This window comes from Neofelis nebulosa, chromosome 1, assembly GCF_028018385.1.
Source record: "Neofelis nebulosa isolate mNeoNeb1 chromosome 1, mNeoNeb1.pri, whole genome shotgun sequence".
NCBI classification, from domain to species: Eukaryota; Metazoa; Chordata; class Mammalia; order Carnivora; family Felidae; genus Neofelis; species Neofelis nebulosa.
The window spans coordinates 149,110,048-149,123,102 of NC_080782.1; the positions used below are offsets into that span (position 1 = coordinate 149,110,048).

Below are 13,055 nucleotides of genomic sequence, written 5' to 3' on the forward strand. Positions count from 1 at the left end.
CATGCAGAAGAATGAACCTGGACCACTTTCTTACACCAGACACAAAACTAAACTCAAAATGGATAAAAGACCTCAATGTAAGACAGGAAGCCATCAAAATCCTCGAGGAGAAAGCGGGCAAAAACCTCTTTGACCTTGGCCGCAGCAAGTTCTTACTCAACACGTCTCCAGAGGCAAGGGAAACCAAAGCAAAAATGAACTATTGGGACCTCATCAAAATAAAAAGCATCTGCACAGCAAAGGAAACAATCAGCAAAACTAAAAGGCAACTAATGGAATGGGAGAAGATATTTGCAAATGACATATCAGATAAAGGGTTAGTATCCAAGATCTATAAAGAACTTATCAAACTCAACACACACAAAAAACAAAGAATCCAGTGAATAAATGGGCAAAAGACATGAATAGACACTTCTCCAAAGAAGACATCCAGATGGCCAACCGACACATGGAAAAATGCCCAACATCACTCATCATCAGAGAAACACAAATCAAAACCACAATGAGCTGCCACCTCACACCTGTCAGAATGACTCACATTAACCACTCAGGCAACAACAGATGTTGGCGAGGATGTGGAGAAAGAGGATCTCTTTTGCATTGCTGGTGGGAATGCAAACTGATGCAGCCATGCTGGAAAACAGTACGGAGGTTCCTCAAAAAATTAAAAATAGAACTACCCTACAACCCAGCAATTGCACTACTAGGTATTTATCCAAGGGATACAGGTATGCTGTTTCAAAGGGGCACCTGCACCCCAATATTTATAGCAGCACTATCCACAATAGCCAAAGTATGGAAGGAGCCCAAATGTCCATCAATGGATAAATGGATAAAGAAAATGTGGTGTGTATGTGTGTGTGTGTGTGTGTATATATATATATATATATATATATATATATACACATATATATATATCGAATGGAGTATTACTCGGCAATCAAAAAGAATGAAATCTTGCTGTTTGAAACTACGTGGGTGGAACTAGAGAGTATTATACTAAGCGAAATTAGAGAAAGACAAGTATCATATGACTTCACTCATATGAGGACTTTAAGGTACAAAACAGATGAACATAAGGGAAGAGAAGCAAAAATCATATAAAAACAGGGAGGGGGACAAAACATAAGAGACTCTTAAATATGGAAAATAAACAGAGGGTTACTGGAGGGGTTGTGGGGGGGGATGGGCTAAATGGGTAAGGGGCATTAAGGAATCTACTCTTGAAATCATTGTTGCACTATATGCTAATTTGGATGTAAATTTAAAAAATAAATTAAATTTAAAAAAGGAATTGTGTATATAGCATTGGTGAAAGAAAATGTAAACAAACAAAAAAACAACTGTGGCTTCTTATTTACTCATAAAATTGAGAACACCAACGAAATTGACAACATGGAAGAAAATACATTCAGAAAGAAGCAACGTTAAAACAAAAAATAAATAAAATGGAACAAAGAATAATACCCCAGAGGCTTTGAATCTAGATGTTTTTACATTTTAGAGGTGATTTCCATTGCATACAGAATTTTTTTTAGAAAAAAAACCACAAAAGATGTATATCGATCTAGCTCATTATGCAAAGGAATCTATACCTGAACCTGATAAAGAGGAGGAAAAATATCCTAATAAATAAAATCAGATAACCAAATAGAATCTAAAGTATATTAAATAATGACTAATACATCACGTTGGATTTATCCCAGGGATTCACAGTGGGTCCACTGTGAAGGATTCTATATTACGTATGATGTTAAATGGCAAAACAGGAAAAAGATCCATTTAAATTTAAGTCTTGGTTGAAACCTCATACATTTTCCTACTTTATGTATAAATGAGCACGTATATATACAAATATCACTAACATGACTAGGATGACGTTTCCCTTCACGTCAAACAGTATCTAAATTAAAGCAAACCCTTGGTGTTCAAACACTATTGGTATCTCCACACCACCTGTGCAAAATCAGGCTGCTTTATTAACACCTTTACGCCACCTGGTTCGAGAAGTGTTTGCCAATGCAGTTAAATTTGAAACCCCAAAAGAGAGGTAAATGTCTTGAACTTTTCCAACACTACTGGAACAAGGAACACATACACAAATATGGTTAAGAATTCAGAAGACGGTTCAGCAAGGTGACTGATACATGAATAAGCAGAAGCTTTCCTATTTGTGACTAATAAAACAATCAAGACAATGTGGTGGAGGGAGGGAGAAGGGCATCGTATTAACGTAGCAACAAAAGCAAATCCCTGGGAGTAATTTTAAGAAGCCACGTGAGAAACTTACAAGCGTTTCCTGAAAATTAGAAAGCATGAACCAGATAAGCAGACACGCGGCAGCTGTTCCAAGACGGCGAGACTCAGAGACTCAGTGGCTTCGCCTCTGAAATGGGACAGGCATCCTCAAGGTCAGGAGAGAACTGAGGGACATCAGAAGGGCCCTCTGGAGTTCCGGTTTGGAGCCCATCTGGGCGGGAGTCTCTCTCCTACTGCTCCGACGGGCTCTACCAAAGCCTTTCCCCGCGGGATCCAAGCCTGCCGCCTCCTCACCAAGACCACAGCTCAATCAACCCCAGCCAGCCAACTTCTTCCCAAGTCAGAGGCTGCTCCCCTAGGCAACCGCGTGTAGGCGGAAACGCCGCGGAGCATCCTGGGGATTGCAGTCCTTTTTGCGCTCTGGTGTACTGACGCTCACCTGGTCCGCAGAAGGGCCGACTTTGGGGAGGAGCTGGTCTGGCCCAAATCCCTCCAGCTGTAGAGCCGGGGCAGGGTAAAAAAAAAACCTCCCAAGTGATGGGTTCACTGGTTCCAGCGTCTGCTCTCAAGGGGCCAGGGTTGCTCTGGCCAAAGTTCATCTGTGGGTGCGATGTGGTCTGTGAGTGTGCAGGAAACACCAAGTACGTTGAGAGAAAGCAAAATTTGTTCATCAGCCAATCAACCCTCACGTTTCCAGATCTAGGGTTCTCAGAGTGCTGCTTACAACTCTTCATCAGCTTGTCAATATCTACAAACAAACAGCCTGCAGAGACTTCGATTAGAATTGCACTGAATCTCTGGATCAAATTAGGGAAAACTGACCTCAGAATATTGAGTTTTCTGAGCCATGAAAATGGTATCCTGTATACTTAAGTGTTATCTAGTTATGTTCATTAGAATTTTAATAGTTTTCAGCATACAGATCCTGCACATATTTTATTAAATTTATACCTAAATACTGAATTTTGTTGTTACCATTTTAATTAAAAAAAATTTTTTTAATGTTTATTTATTTTTGAGAAAGAGGCAGAGTGCAAGCAGGGGAGGGGCAGAGAGAGAGGGAGACACAGAATCCAAAGCAGGCTCCAGGCTCTGAGCTGTCAGCACGGAGCCCGAAGCGGGGCTTGAACTCACTAACTACAAGATCATGACCTAAGCGGAAGTGGGACGCTTAACTGACTGACCCACCCAGGTGCCCCAAGACTTGTTTTATATATATATATATATATATATATATATATATATATATATATATGTGTGTGTGTGTGTGTGTGTGTGTGTGTGTGTGTGTGTATAAAGAACTTTCCTGAGGGACACAAGAGAAGTCTGGAAAAAATGACAGGACACATCTGTGTTTGGATAACACAATTTAACATTTTAAAGATACCAATAATCCTTAAATTTTTGGCAATTAAAACCCTATGGTAGAGGTGCCAGAACAGACAAGCTAATTGATGGAAGAGAATTAGATGTCTACAGCTGTCCTGTATATATATGAGAACTTCATGTATGAAAAAATAGGACTTTACAAATCAGTGTTAGACTATGGGATGGATTATATTGGTAAGACTAGCTAGCTGGTCAAAAGGAAATTACATGGCTATTTTGCATGACTGAGCACCCTAAAATAAATTTCAGGTGATTCAGGGTATAATATATTTTTTTAATTTTTTAAATTTTTATTTATTTTTGAGAGAGAGACAGAGTGCAAGCAGGGGAGGGGCAGAGAGCGATGGAGACATGGAATCCAAAGCAGGATTCAGGCTCTGAGCTGTCAGCACAAAGCCTGACGCAGGGCTTGAACTCACAAACTGTGAGATCATGACCTGAGCCAAAGTCCGACACTCAACCGACTGAGTCACCCAGGCACCCCAGGATGTAATATTTTTGACTCAAATAGTGGAGAAAATGTGAGTGAAGCCAGTAAAAACAAAGGGAGATGTCTCCCCTGGGGTTCCTCATCCAAACCACATAATACAGAGAATGAACTGGGTGAACACTTTCTCAATTCTACATAATCAGTACTATTCTAGGTGCTGAAAACAGAAGTTACATACAATTGATACCTACAGCATTAGAGCATGGGCTTACTTCTCTCACAAACCCTTGCTTAGAAAGTCTAAAACACAAAAGAAAACTACCCATTAAGAATCTATGCACAATATTGGGGCGCCTGGGTGGCACAGTCGGTTAAGCGTCCGACTTCAGCCAGGTCATGATCTCGCGGTCCGTGAGTTCGAGCCCCGCGTCAGGCTCTGGGCTGATGGCTGGGAGCCTGGAGCCTGTTTCAGATTCTGTGTCTCCCTCTCTCTCTGCCCCTCCCCCGTTCATGCTCTGTCTCTCTCTGTCCCAAAAATAAATAAAAAAACGTTGAAAAAAATTAAAAAAAAAAAGAATCTATGCACAATATAATTGCAAATATGTACAGTACTTTAAAAAGGCCTACAAGGAGAACTTTACAGAAGGAAAGTGGGCTAGGCTCTGTGTTAGGCCAACCAGACAATCAAAACATTAGGCTACAACAACAAACTGCAAATCCTTTGTTTGTAATGTAAATGATTGAATACATTTTGTTAATATGTTTTTATTCCTGTATTTTGCTATTAAATTTTTTATAACATTTCTGAGACAAAAATTTACAAGTTTATGCTTTGAAGAATTTATGTAATTAAAATTTCACTAAACTGGGGTCCCTGGGTGACTCGCTCAGTTAAGCATCTAACTTTGGCTCGGGTTATGACCTCATAGTTCATGTGTTTGAGTCCTGCATTGGGCTTTGTGCTGTCAGCTCAGAGCCTGGAGCCTGTTTCAGATTCTGTGTCTCCTTCTCTCTCTGCCCCTCCCCTGCTTGTGCTCTGTCTCTGTCTCTCAAAAATGAATAAACATTAAAAAAAATTAAAAAAATTTTATCACTAAACCAATCTTTCTAGCTTAGGACTTATTTGGGTTTTGACACTGGAGTTGCACCAAGTAAGCATCAGAAATGTAAGATGCTTAAAAATTGCTACACTACTCATCTTGGTTGGGGGCTTGGGTTTGGGAGTTCTTTGGTTTTATTTTAACTTTTCTTTTCAAATGTAAAAGCCTTAAATGTACTGTAAACCTCAGATTGTTGTAAGGCTGGGTTGAGGTTTGTGTACTGTGGCTTGGATGCAGCAGTGGTTGGCCATGGAATAAAGAATGCATGGATCAGAACAACAACAACAACAACAAATGAAAGGCTAAAGCAAAAATAACAAATGGCAAAAAACAGCTGCAACACATATGACCAGATAGTTATATCCTTACTGCACAAAAGCCTCCATCGCTAATAAAAGAGGACCCTATCAATACATAAATGCTTCCAAGAAGTGATGCAGAAAAAATATAAATTGCCAATAAGCATGAAACTGTTTAACTCTCACTAGCAGTCGATTAAACGAAAACATACAAATAATCACCAAGGAGACATCACTCTCAGTGAATAAAAATGTCAAAAATGGTAAAGGCCAACAAGGATGGGCTGAAACCAACACTTGGGTACTTTTGGGAGGCATGCAAACTGGTATGATGTTTCTGGAAGGCAGTCTGGCCCAAGGACGTAGTTACATGGGAGAGCAAAAGTATAATAAGGAGGTTTTGGGGCGCCTGGGTGGCGCAGTCGGTTAAGCGTCCGACTTCAGCCAGGTCACGATCTCGCGGTCCGTGAGTTCGAGCCCCGCGTCAGGCTCTGGGCTGATGGCTCGGAGCCTGGAGCCTGTTTCCGATTCTGTGTCTCCCTCTCTCTCTGCCCCTCCCCCGTTCATGCTCTGTCTCTCTCTGTCCCAAAAATAAATAAAAAAAAAAAAAAAAAAAAAAAACGTTGAAAGAATAAGGAGGTTTTACTCCAGGCTTATATATAAAACTACAAATAACATGAATATCCAAGCCCTTGGGGCTTATGTACTCAGAATTTTTCTATAAGTCTAACAGTAAGCGAGGTAGGCTTATGTATAAGTAAGTAAATTATGAGTAAAATAAGTACATTATTAGCCATATGGTATATAAATGGTGCCACCAGCTAGGCCACACCATGTTTCTATTAGGAGGGCTCAGGTCAGGGCACTTCACCGCTGGTTTTTTTCCTGGGAATGACCTCTTGCGAGCCTTAAGACTCACAATGGCATTTTGGAAAATCAGCCCTAAATCAGATGTTTCTTCTCTATCAGCAACCACATATGTTATGACATGCGGTCGATTAAATTTTGTTTTTACATTAATTTATTTTTGAGAGACAGAGCACAAGTGGGGGAGGAGTGGAGAGGAAATGAGACACAGAATCTGAAGCAGACTCCAGGCTCTGAGCTGTCAGCACAGAGCTCGAAGCAGGGCTCGAGCCCACCAACCATGAGATCGCGACCTGAGCCGAAGTAGGATGCTTAACCGACCAAGCCACTCGGGTGCCCTGACACGTGGTTGATTTTAAGAGTCAGGTTGAAGGTAACGTTGGAGACTCAGATCTTATTTGTTTATTTTTTTTATAAGACATTGGAGAGCAGATCTGTGATGATCAGATTTGCAGGGTCTGGTGGCAATGGGAAAGGCTGGAGCTAAGGGAGTTATTGAGGAGGATTAGTTAGAAGATATGGGGCCAGGAAAGATGAAATTCAAGAGATATTTCTAGAACATTAATGAAAAAAAGTTAATGACTGATTTGGGTAGTGGGAGTGGGTGATGGGGGAAAGAAGAGCAGGTAAACTTTAAATCAAAAGCCGTATTGAAATCAGTTAGAAACTGCTGGGTGCAGATCTTCAATTGTGATGTCAATTAATGAAGCCCCAAAAGTTGTATCACGTTCACTAATATCCATTCACCAGTGGCAACAATTGCTTCCATCATCAATACCACCCTTCTACCTGGTTACCTCCACTGAGCATTTTATCTGTATCTTCTAGTAGACTCACCTCTCCACATTCCCTCAACTAATCACCTCAGGATGGCTTCTTCAGATCTCCCATTTTTAAATTCCTATCTCTAAGCTGCCCATCACCAAATTTCTACTTGATCCTTAGAAGGAAGGGAAGCCACCCAGCTTTCCCTGAGTTTCACCTGGGCCACAGGCTGGGAGATTACCTTATCAGCTCCTGTTCAACCTTAGTTCCAGGACTTTGGTGGCTCAAGGCTAAGGGGAAGCATAGCTGGGGGTGGGGGGCAAGGCAGATGACCAGTAGGAGTTGGGTGCAAGGCGGGGTACCAGTCTTCAGACTGGTGGGGCCGAGCAAAGGAACTGCCTGTGGAGGGCTGAGAGGGAAGGGCATGGTTGTAGGGGTGAGGGAAGCAGGTCATGGGTGCAGGTGGTGTTGGGTAGGAGTAGGGGCAGGCAGGGGACTCGGGCAAGAAACCAGAGAAGGTGGCAGGAGACAGCTGGGCCAGTGGCTGGAGCAGTGACCGCTCTTGCTTCCTCTGCTTAGCTCTGCGGTTCTGGAACCAGACCTGAGGAAGGGGAAGAATAGCCACATCAACGCCTCTCTCTCAAATAGGTGGCCCTGTCACACAGAGCCCCCCTCCCCTTCAATGACAGAAGCTTCAGGTACAGAGCATAAGCCTCTCTGACCATGCAGAGGAAGTACAGTTCTTCCCAAAGGCATAGGCCAGCTGGGCCTAGATTAACAAAGCAAGACCCACACCATCACTCCCAATCTGTGTCTAAATTTGCCGTACTATGAATTTGGGTGAATTAAGAATATCAACTTCCAACACGAAAGAGATCAATATGACACGATGGCATCTTCCCTCCACAGAGAATAGGAAACTTCCCCTAGGATTATTAGAGACGAATTTTATTGTTATAGACAGCTGGATTTAGGGTGGCGGCTTTATACTTAAGATGATTTCTATGGTTCGGATGAAAGGCACATCAGGCTGGCTGAGTCTCAAGGCCATGGTTAGGGACAAGGGTACATATGCATGCAAACACTTAAGATTGAATTTCTGTTGGAATTCACATCACTATTTTTAAAAATGTTTTGTTTATTTTTGAGAGAGAGAAAGAGTGGGGAAGGGGCAGAGAGAGAGGGGGGGGTCAGAGGATCTGAAGCAGGCCCTGGGGCTTGAACCCACAAACCATGAGATCATGACCTGAGCTGAAATCAAAGGTCAGAGGCTTAACCTACTGGGACATCCAGGTGCTCAGGATTCACATTCCTATGAAGGTTGAGGGTAGGGTGTTGAAAATCAGGTTAGAGCTTAGGGTTACATTCAAGGGACAGTCTCATTTTAGGTGAGGTTATGTTGACTGCTGGGCGAGGCCATGTTCTGGGGAACGTTTAGGTTTGGGTTATAATGCCATATGAGAATTTATACCCCAATAGCTCCTGAGCACCAAATCTACATTTCTTCCCAGGAGAAGTGGGGGGTCCTGGGGCATCACCTGGATTCTCGCCTCACTGAGGCCTGTGTCCCGGGCGAGGCCCTCTCGGGCCCAAATGTCAGGGTACTGATTCCTCCCAAAGGCTGCCTCCAGCTGTTCCAGCTGCACTGGGCTGAAGGTGGTTCGGTGGCGGCGCCTGGAGTGCGGGTGACCCCTCTGTGCACCTTGTGGGGAAAGCCGTGGTCTCCGCACTCCTACACCAGAGAGGTTCCTGTAGGGCCGAGGGCTCATGTCTGAGGATGGAGGGGAGGGGAGAGGTTGTGTGGGGTGGACCCATCCGTCCATCCGGAACCTCGGATGCCGGTCCGCCCAGATCCCCTTTGCCTACCACCCCCCAAAACCCCTCAGCTCTGTTAAGGAGCTGGATCCGGCTCCGCCTGAGCCCCCACTTCATCTCTGAGTGCGCTTATTCTGGGCTCTCCAACTACATTGTCACCTCTGAGCCTCACTTCTCACCCTGGGCACTTCTGCCTCCTGTAAGTCCAGGCCCATGGAACATTCCCATGCAACACGTGTCCCTCCGTGTGCCTTTCACCTCTCTGGGAGCATGTACTGTCCTTCTGGGTCTCACCCTCTGGGGCTCTTATTTGCTCTGACACAGTAACAAACTGTCCGGATCTGTAGGACACCTGTGACTTGTTTCCTGCTCTCAAGGCTCATGTTCAACGTCTACGTTCCCTAGACTGCTCCCATCCTCCTCCACCCTTCTTCACCTGGGAAGATGAAACATTCCTCCCTCTTCCACTCAGACACACCCTCCCCTCACCTACATTTCATCCTCTCCCCTGGCCCGGCCCTGGCCCGGCCACCGGGCTGCAGGAACCTGAGCTCGTGGGAAAGGCTTGACTCTCCTCCCTGCAGGCTCACTAAGCCCCCACACTAATTAGTCTGAGAGCCAGCCGGGGAAGAGAGGACACGGAGCGAAAGGAAACACCTGGAAGGCACACACTGAGAAAAGGAGATGTCTGGAGCTGAGGCACCCATCCCCATGGGGACCGAAGGAGCAGCTCCCACCGGGGGCTCAACTGTCCACCTTGGGGACACACGCGTTGAGCCACTGGTGGTCCCCTGCTCTCTTGGGATCCAAAGCCCTGGTCCCTCCAGATGCCCATCTCAGAGGAGGCAGTGCAGTGGGCAAACCACGAGGTCAGGGATGAGGAACCAGATTTCAGCTTCGCCTCTGCCCCACCACCATGTGTGCTGTTCAGCAGTCCATCAATGCCAAGGCTGCGGGTCCAGTCTGTCAAACGAAGACATTGTCCCTCCCTGTGCTTGCTAAGATGCCCAAGGTTTTTAGCATTCTGGAGGCTGATTTTTATCTCCCCTTCTTGCCTTCCTTGTGGGGAGCCATGCCCTCCCCCAGGAGCCTAAGCATGGAGCCCCCTCACCTGCTGCCTCCTCAGGACCACCCCAGAGATTCACTCACCCACCGTGGAGGTCAGAGTCCCAGCGGCGGGGTAGCCCTCGGGCCAGAGGCTGCTGCAAAGTCGCCCCTTCTTCTGCTTACCCTGCTCACTCCTTCCTTCTGCTTCCATGGCTAACAACAAAGACCAAAAACAGTCCAGGTTCCTGTGTCCCTGAGTCTCTGAGCCCGGGTCAGTCTTTCTCTGGTTCTGTCGTTTCCCTCTCTGCCTGTTTATCTCGCTCCTTCTCCCTGTGTTTATGCCTCTCACTCTCTGGATGGAAATACAGATGGATATCTTTGTCCTTCTCACTGTCTCCCCTATTTTCTAATTTTTTTTCCCTAACTCCCCATTCCTTCGCTTGAGTATCATAGCATTCTCTCTGCCTTGCCCCGACCCTGTTTCTCTGTCTTGGCCTCTACTTTCCACTGTCTGCCCCTTGTCTCTCTCTCCCTTTGCTCTCAGCTGCCTACTTTCCCAGCCTGCAATCCCACACCACCTCTTTCTCCCTGAGCCTTGGAGGAGTGACCTGCCCCTCGCCCCTGGGGGCCCATCCAATCATTGCCTGGTCACCAGAGCCCCCTTCATCAGGGGAGGATCACAAGCCGGATGAGGGAAGGTGCTCAGTTGGAGGGTCCAGGGACTGGGGCCAAGAGCTCGTATTCCCAGAGGACCAAGTTCTTTTGTCCTGTTAAATCCCTTCCTGGGAGCAGACAGGATAAGAAGAAAATGCATTCCTCCTAAGACCCTTCCCCAGAACCCCACCGTGGGGAGAGGGGGTGCAGGATTGCACCAGAATGAGGGCCAGGAGTAGGGCCTGCCTGGCATCTCAGCATGTGGGTGAATATCCAAGGATCTGTTTCCAGGTAACTAAAAAACTAAAAGACACAAGTGCATTCTGGCCCCTCCTTGATACCCTGATTCTCAGAATATACTAGACACACCCTCCCCCACCTCAGGACAACCTCAACCATGGGCTGAATCTCCAGGACACCATAGTTCTCAAGGGCTGTCTGCTTTCCTCTCCCAAATGTCACCTCCTCACTCACTCAGAATCCCTGGGACTCCAAGACCTTCCAGGGTCACGCAGACATTCAGAAAACCCTGGCCCTTGAGGGCCTTGGAATTCTGGGTACATCCTGACTGCTTGGACTTTAGGACTCCGTGAGACACTGAGATGCCCACGCCATCCTGACATTCTGAGTCTTCAAGGAAATGCTGAAGCACCTAGGATCCCGGAGCAGTCAAGAAACCCTGACACCCACAATATTCTGCTTCTTGAGATCACTTAGACCCAGAAAGTACATTCTGACATCCCTGGGGGATCCTGACCCTTTATTTTTTAAATTTTTTTTTTCAAGGTTTTTTATTTATTTTTGGGACAGAGAGAGACAGAGCATGAACGGGGGAGGGGCAGAGAGAGAGGGAGACACAGAATCGGAAACAGGCTCCAGGCTCTGAGCCATCAGCCCAGAGCCTGACGCGGGGCTCGAACTCACGGACCGCGAGATCGTGACCTGGCTGAAGTCGGACGCTTAACCGACTGCGCCACCCAGGCGCCCCGGATCCTGACCCTTTAAAGACAACCTGATACCCCAGGACTCTAGGATACTCTAGGACGCACTGAAATCCAGAATGTTCTGCCTCTACTAGAAGATCCCTCTAACCCTGCCATGAGGTTCTAACTTCTCAGGACACCCTACCCCTCATGGAAGGGGCAGTCTGAATCACCACGGTCATACTTATCTTTCGCACACATCCTTTTAAAAGCACCCTGACAATTTAAGACCAAAAAAAAAAAAAATTCTCTAGGATCTTGATGCTTACAGTATGGTCCACAATCAGCAGCATCAGCAGCACATGAAAGCTTCTTAGAAATGCAGAATCTTGGAGTCCACCTGAGTCCTACTGAACCAGAATCTGCATTGTAACAAGATCCCCAGGATAAATGGGTATCCATTTATTTTCACCAGCTCAGGCTGCCATAACAAAATACCAAAGGATGGGTGGCTTAAACAGTAGACCCTTCTCAAGGTCTGGAAACTGCAAAAGCCAAGGTCAAGGTGTCAGCTGATTCAGTTCCTAGTGAAAGTTCTATTCCTGGGATGTAGACAGCTGTCTTCTTTGCCTTCACATGGCAGAAATAAAACCACCTTTGGTCTCTCTTCCTCTTCTTGTATAGATACTAATCCCATCATGTGGCCCTTGCCCTCAAGATCTCATCTAACCCTAATCGCCTCCCAAAGGCCCCACCTCCAAATGACATCACATTGGGATTAGGTCTTCAACACATGAATGGAGGTGCAGGAGACACACAAACTTTTGATCCATAAGAGCATTAAAGTTGAGAAGCACTGATGGAAGACACCAACCTTTCTCCCTCTACCCCAGCATATACCATGACCTCCTGGAGCAACCCAAGCCCCCATGACATTCTGATCTCCCAAGACCCAGTAACATGCATTCAACTTGAACCTACAAGCAAGTGCTGAATTCTAGTACATCCTGCAGCCTCAAGATACCCTAACTCTACAAGGAAACTGACCAGCTATCTAGTACAGCCTAATTGCCCCCAGGGTACTCTGATATTACAAAGAAACTCTGACCCATTACCCCTGCTCCCCAAAGACACTGAGACACTGCAAGTTTGACTTGACATTTCAGAGAACCATAACCCCTCAGGGGGCTGGAAGGCTTAGAGGCATTTGATCTTCCAGGGCATCCTGATTCCAACCCCCAATCCTGACCTCCAAGGAAGCCTGACACCCAGGATCCTCTCACCCCACAAGAAGGAGAATAGTGTGGAAGGAAGGAGTATAAGTTCGGAAGCCAAACTGCCCCAGGTTCGAATCCCAGCTGTACCACTTGCTAAGCTATGTGATCCTGGGCTCATTTCTTAATATCTCTGTGCCTCTGCTTTATCATCTGGGGAAAGTAATATGGTTGATTCTCTTTATTTGAGGTAGTTCTGTTTCATAAAGTCACTACGAACACTGAATTAGTGG

At 45.7% G+C, this 13,055-nt stretch overlaps 1 protein-coding gene and 1 long non-coding RNA gene across 2 annotated transcripts in view; both read right to left on the bottom strand.

Moving 5' to 3' along the window:
• Nucleotides 1–2,546, bottom strand: part of LOC131517266 (uncharacterized) — a 63,788-nt gene extending 61,242 nt beyond the window's left edge. Inside the window, exon 1 of the long non-coding RNA XR_009264489.1 lies at nucleotides 2,291–2,546. This is a non-coding gene — a long non-coding RNA (uncharacterized LOC131517266). The remainder of the gene's footprint in view (nucleotides 1–2,290) is intronic.
• A 4,172-nt stretch (nucleotides 2,547–6,718) lies between these two features.
• PROP1 (PROP paired-like homeobox 1) lies at nucleotides 6,719–10,184 on the bottom strand. Its single transcript, XM_058690747.1, has 3 exons — nucleotides 10,074–10,184; nucleotides 8,648–8,880; nucleotides 6,719–7,710 (listed from the first exon to the last, which is right to left on the bottom strand). The coding sequence occupies exons 1-3, from the start codon at nucleotides 10,180–10,182 to the stop codon at nucleotides 7,372–7,374; spliced, it is 681 nt and encodes a 226-aa protein (XP_058546730.1). The 5' UTR covers nucleotides 10,183–10,184; the 3' UTR covers nucleotides 6,719–7,371.
• Nucleotides 10,185–13,055: the final 2,871 nt, after the last annotated feature.

Bases quoted from the DNA above. Each gene is read 5' to 3' on its own strand.
- PROP1 (XM_058690747.1), bottom strand. From the start codon at position 10,182: ATGGAAGCAGAAGGAAGGAGTGAGCAGGGTAAGCAGAAGAAGGGGCGA. The intron at 8,881-10,073 runs GTGAGTGAATCT...CTCCATCCTCAG, and splicing joins GACTCTGACCTCCACGGTGG to ACATGAGCCCTCGGCCCTAC. The intron at 7,711-8,647 runs GTGATGCCCCAG...CCCCTTCCTCAG, and splicing joins TCAGTGAGGCGAGAATCCAG to GTCTGGTTCCAGAACCGCAG.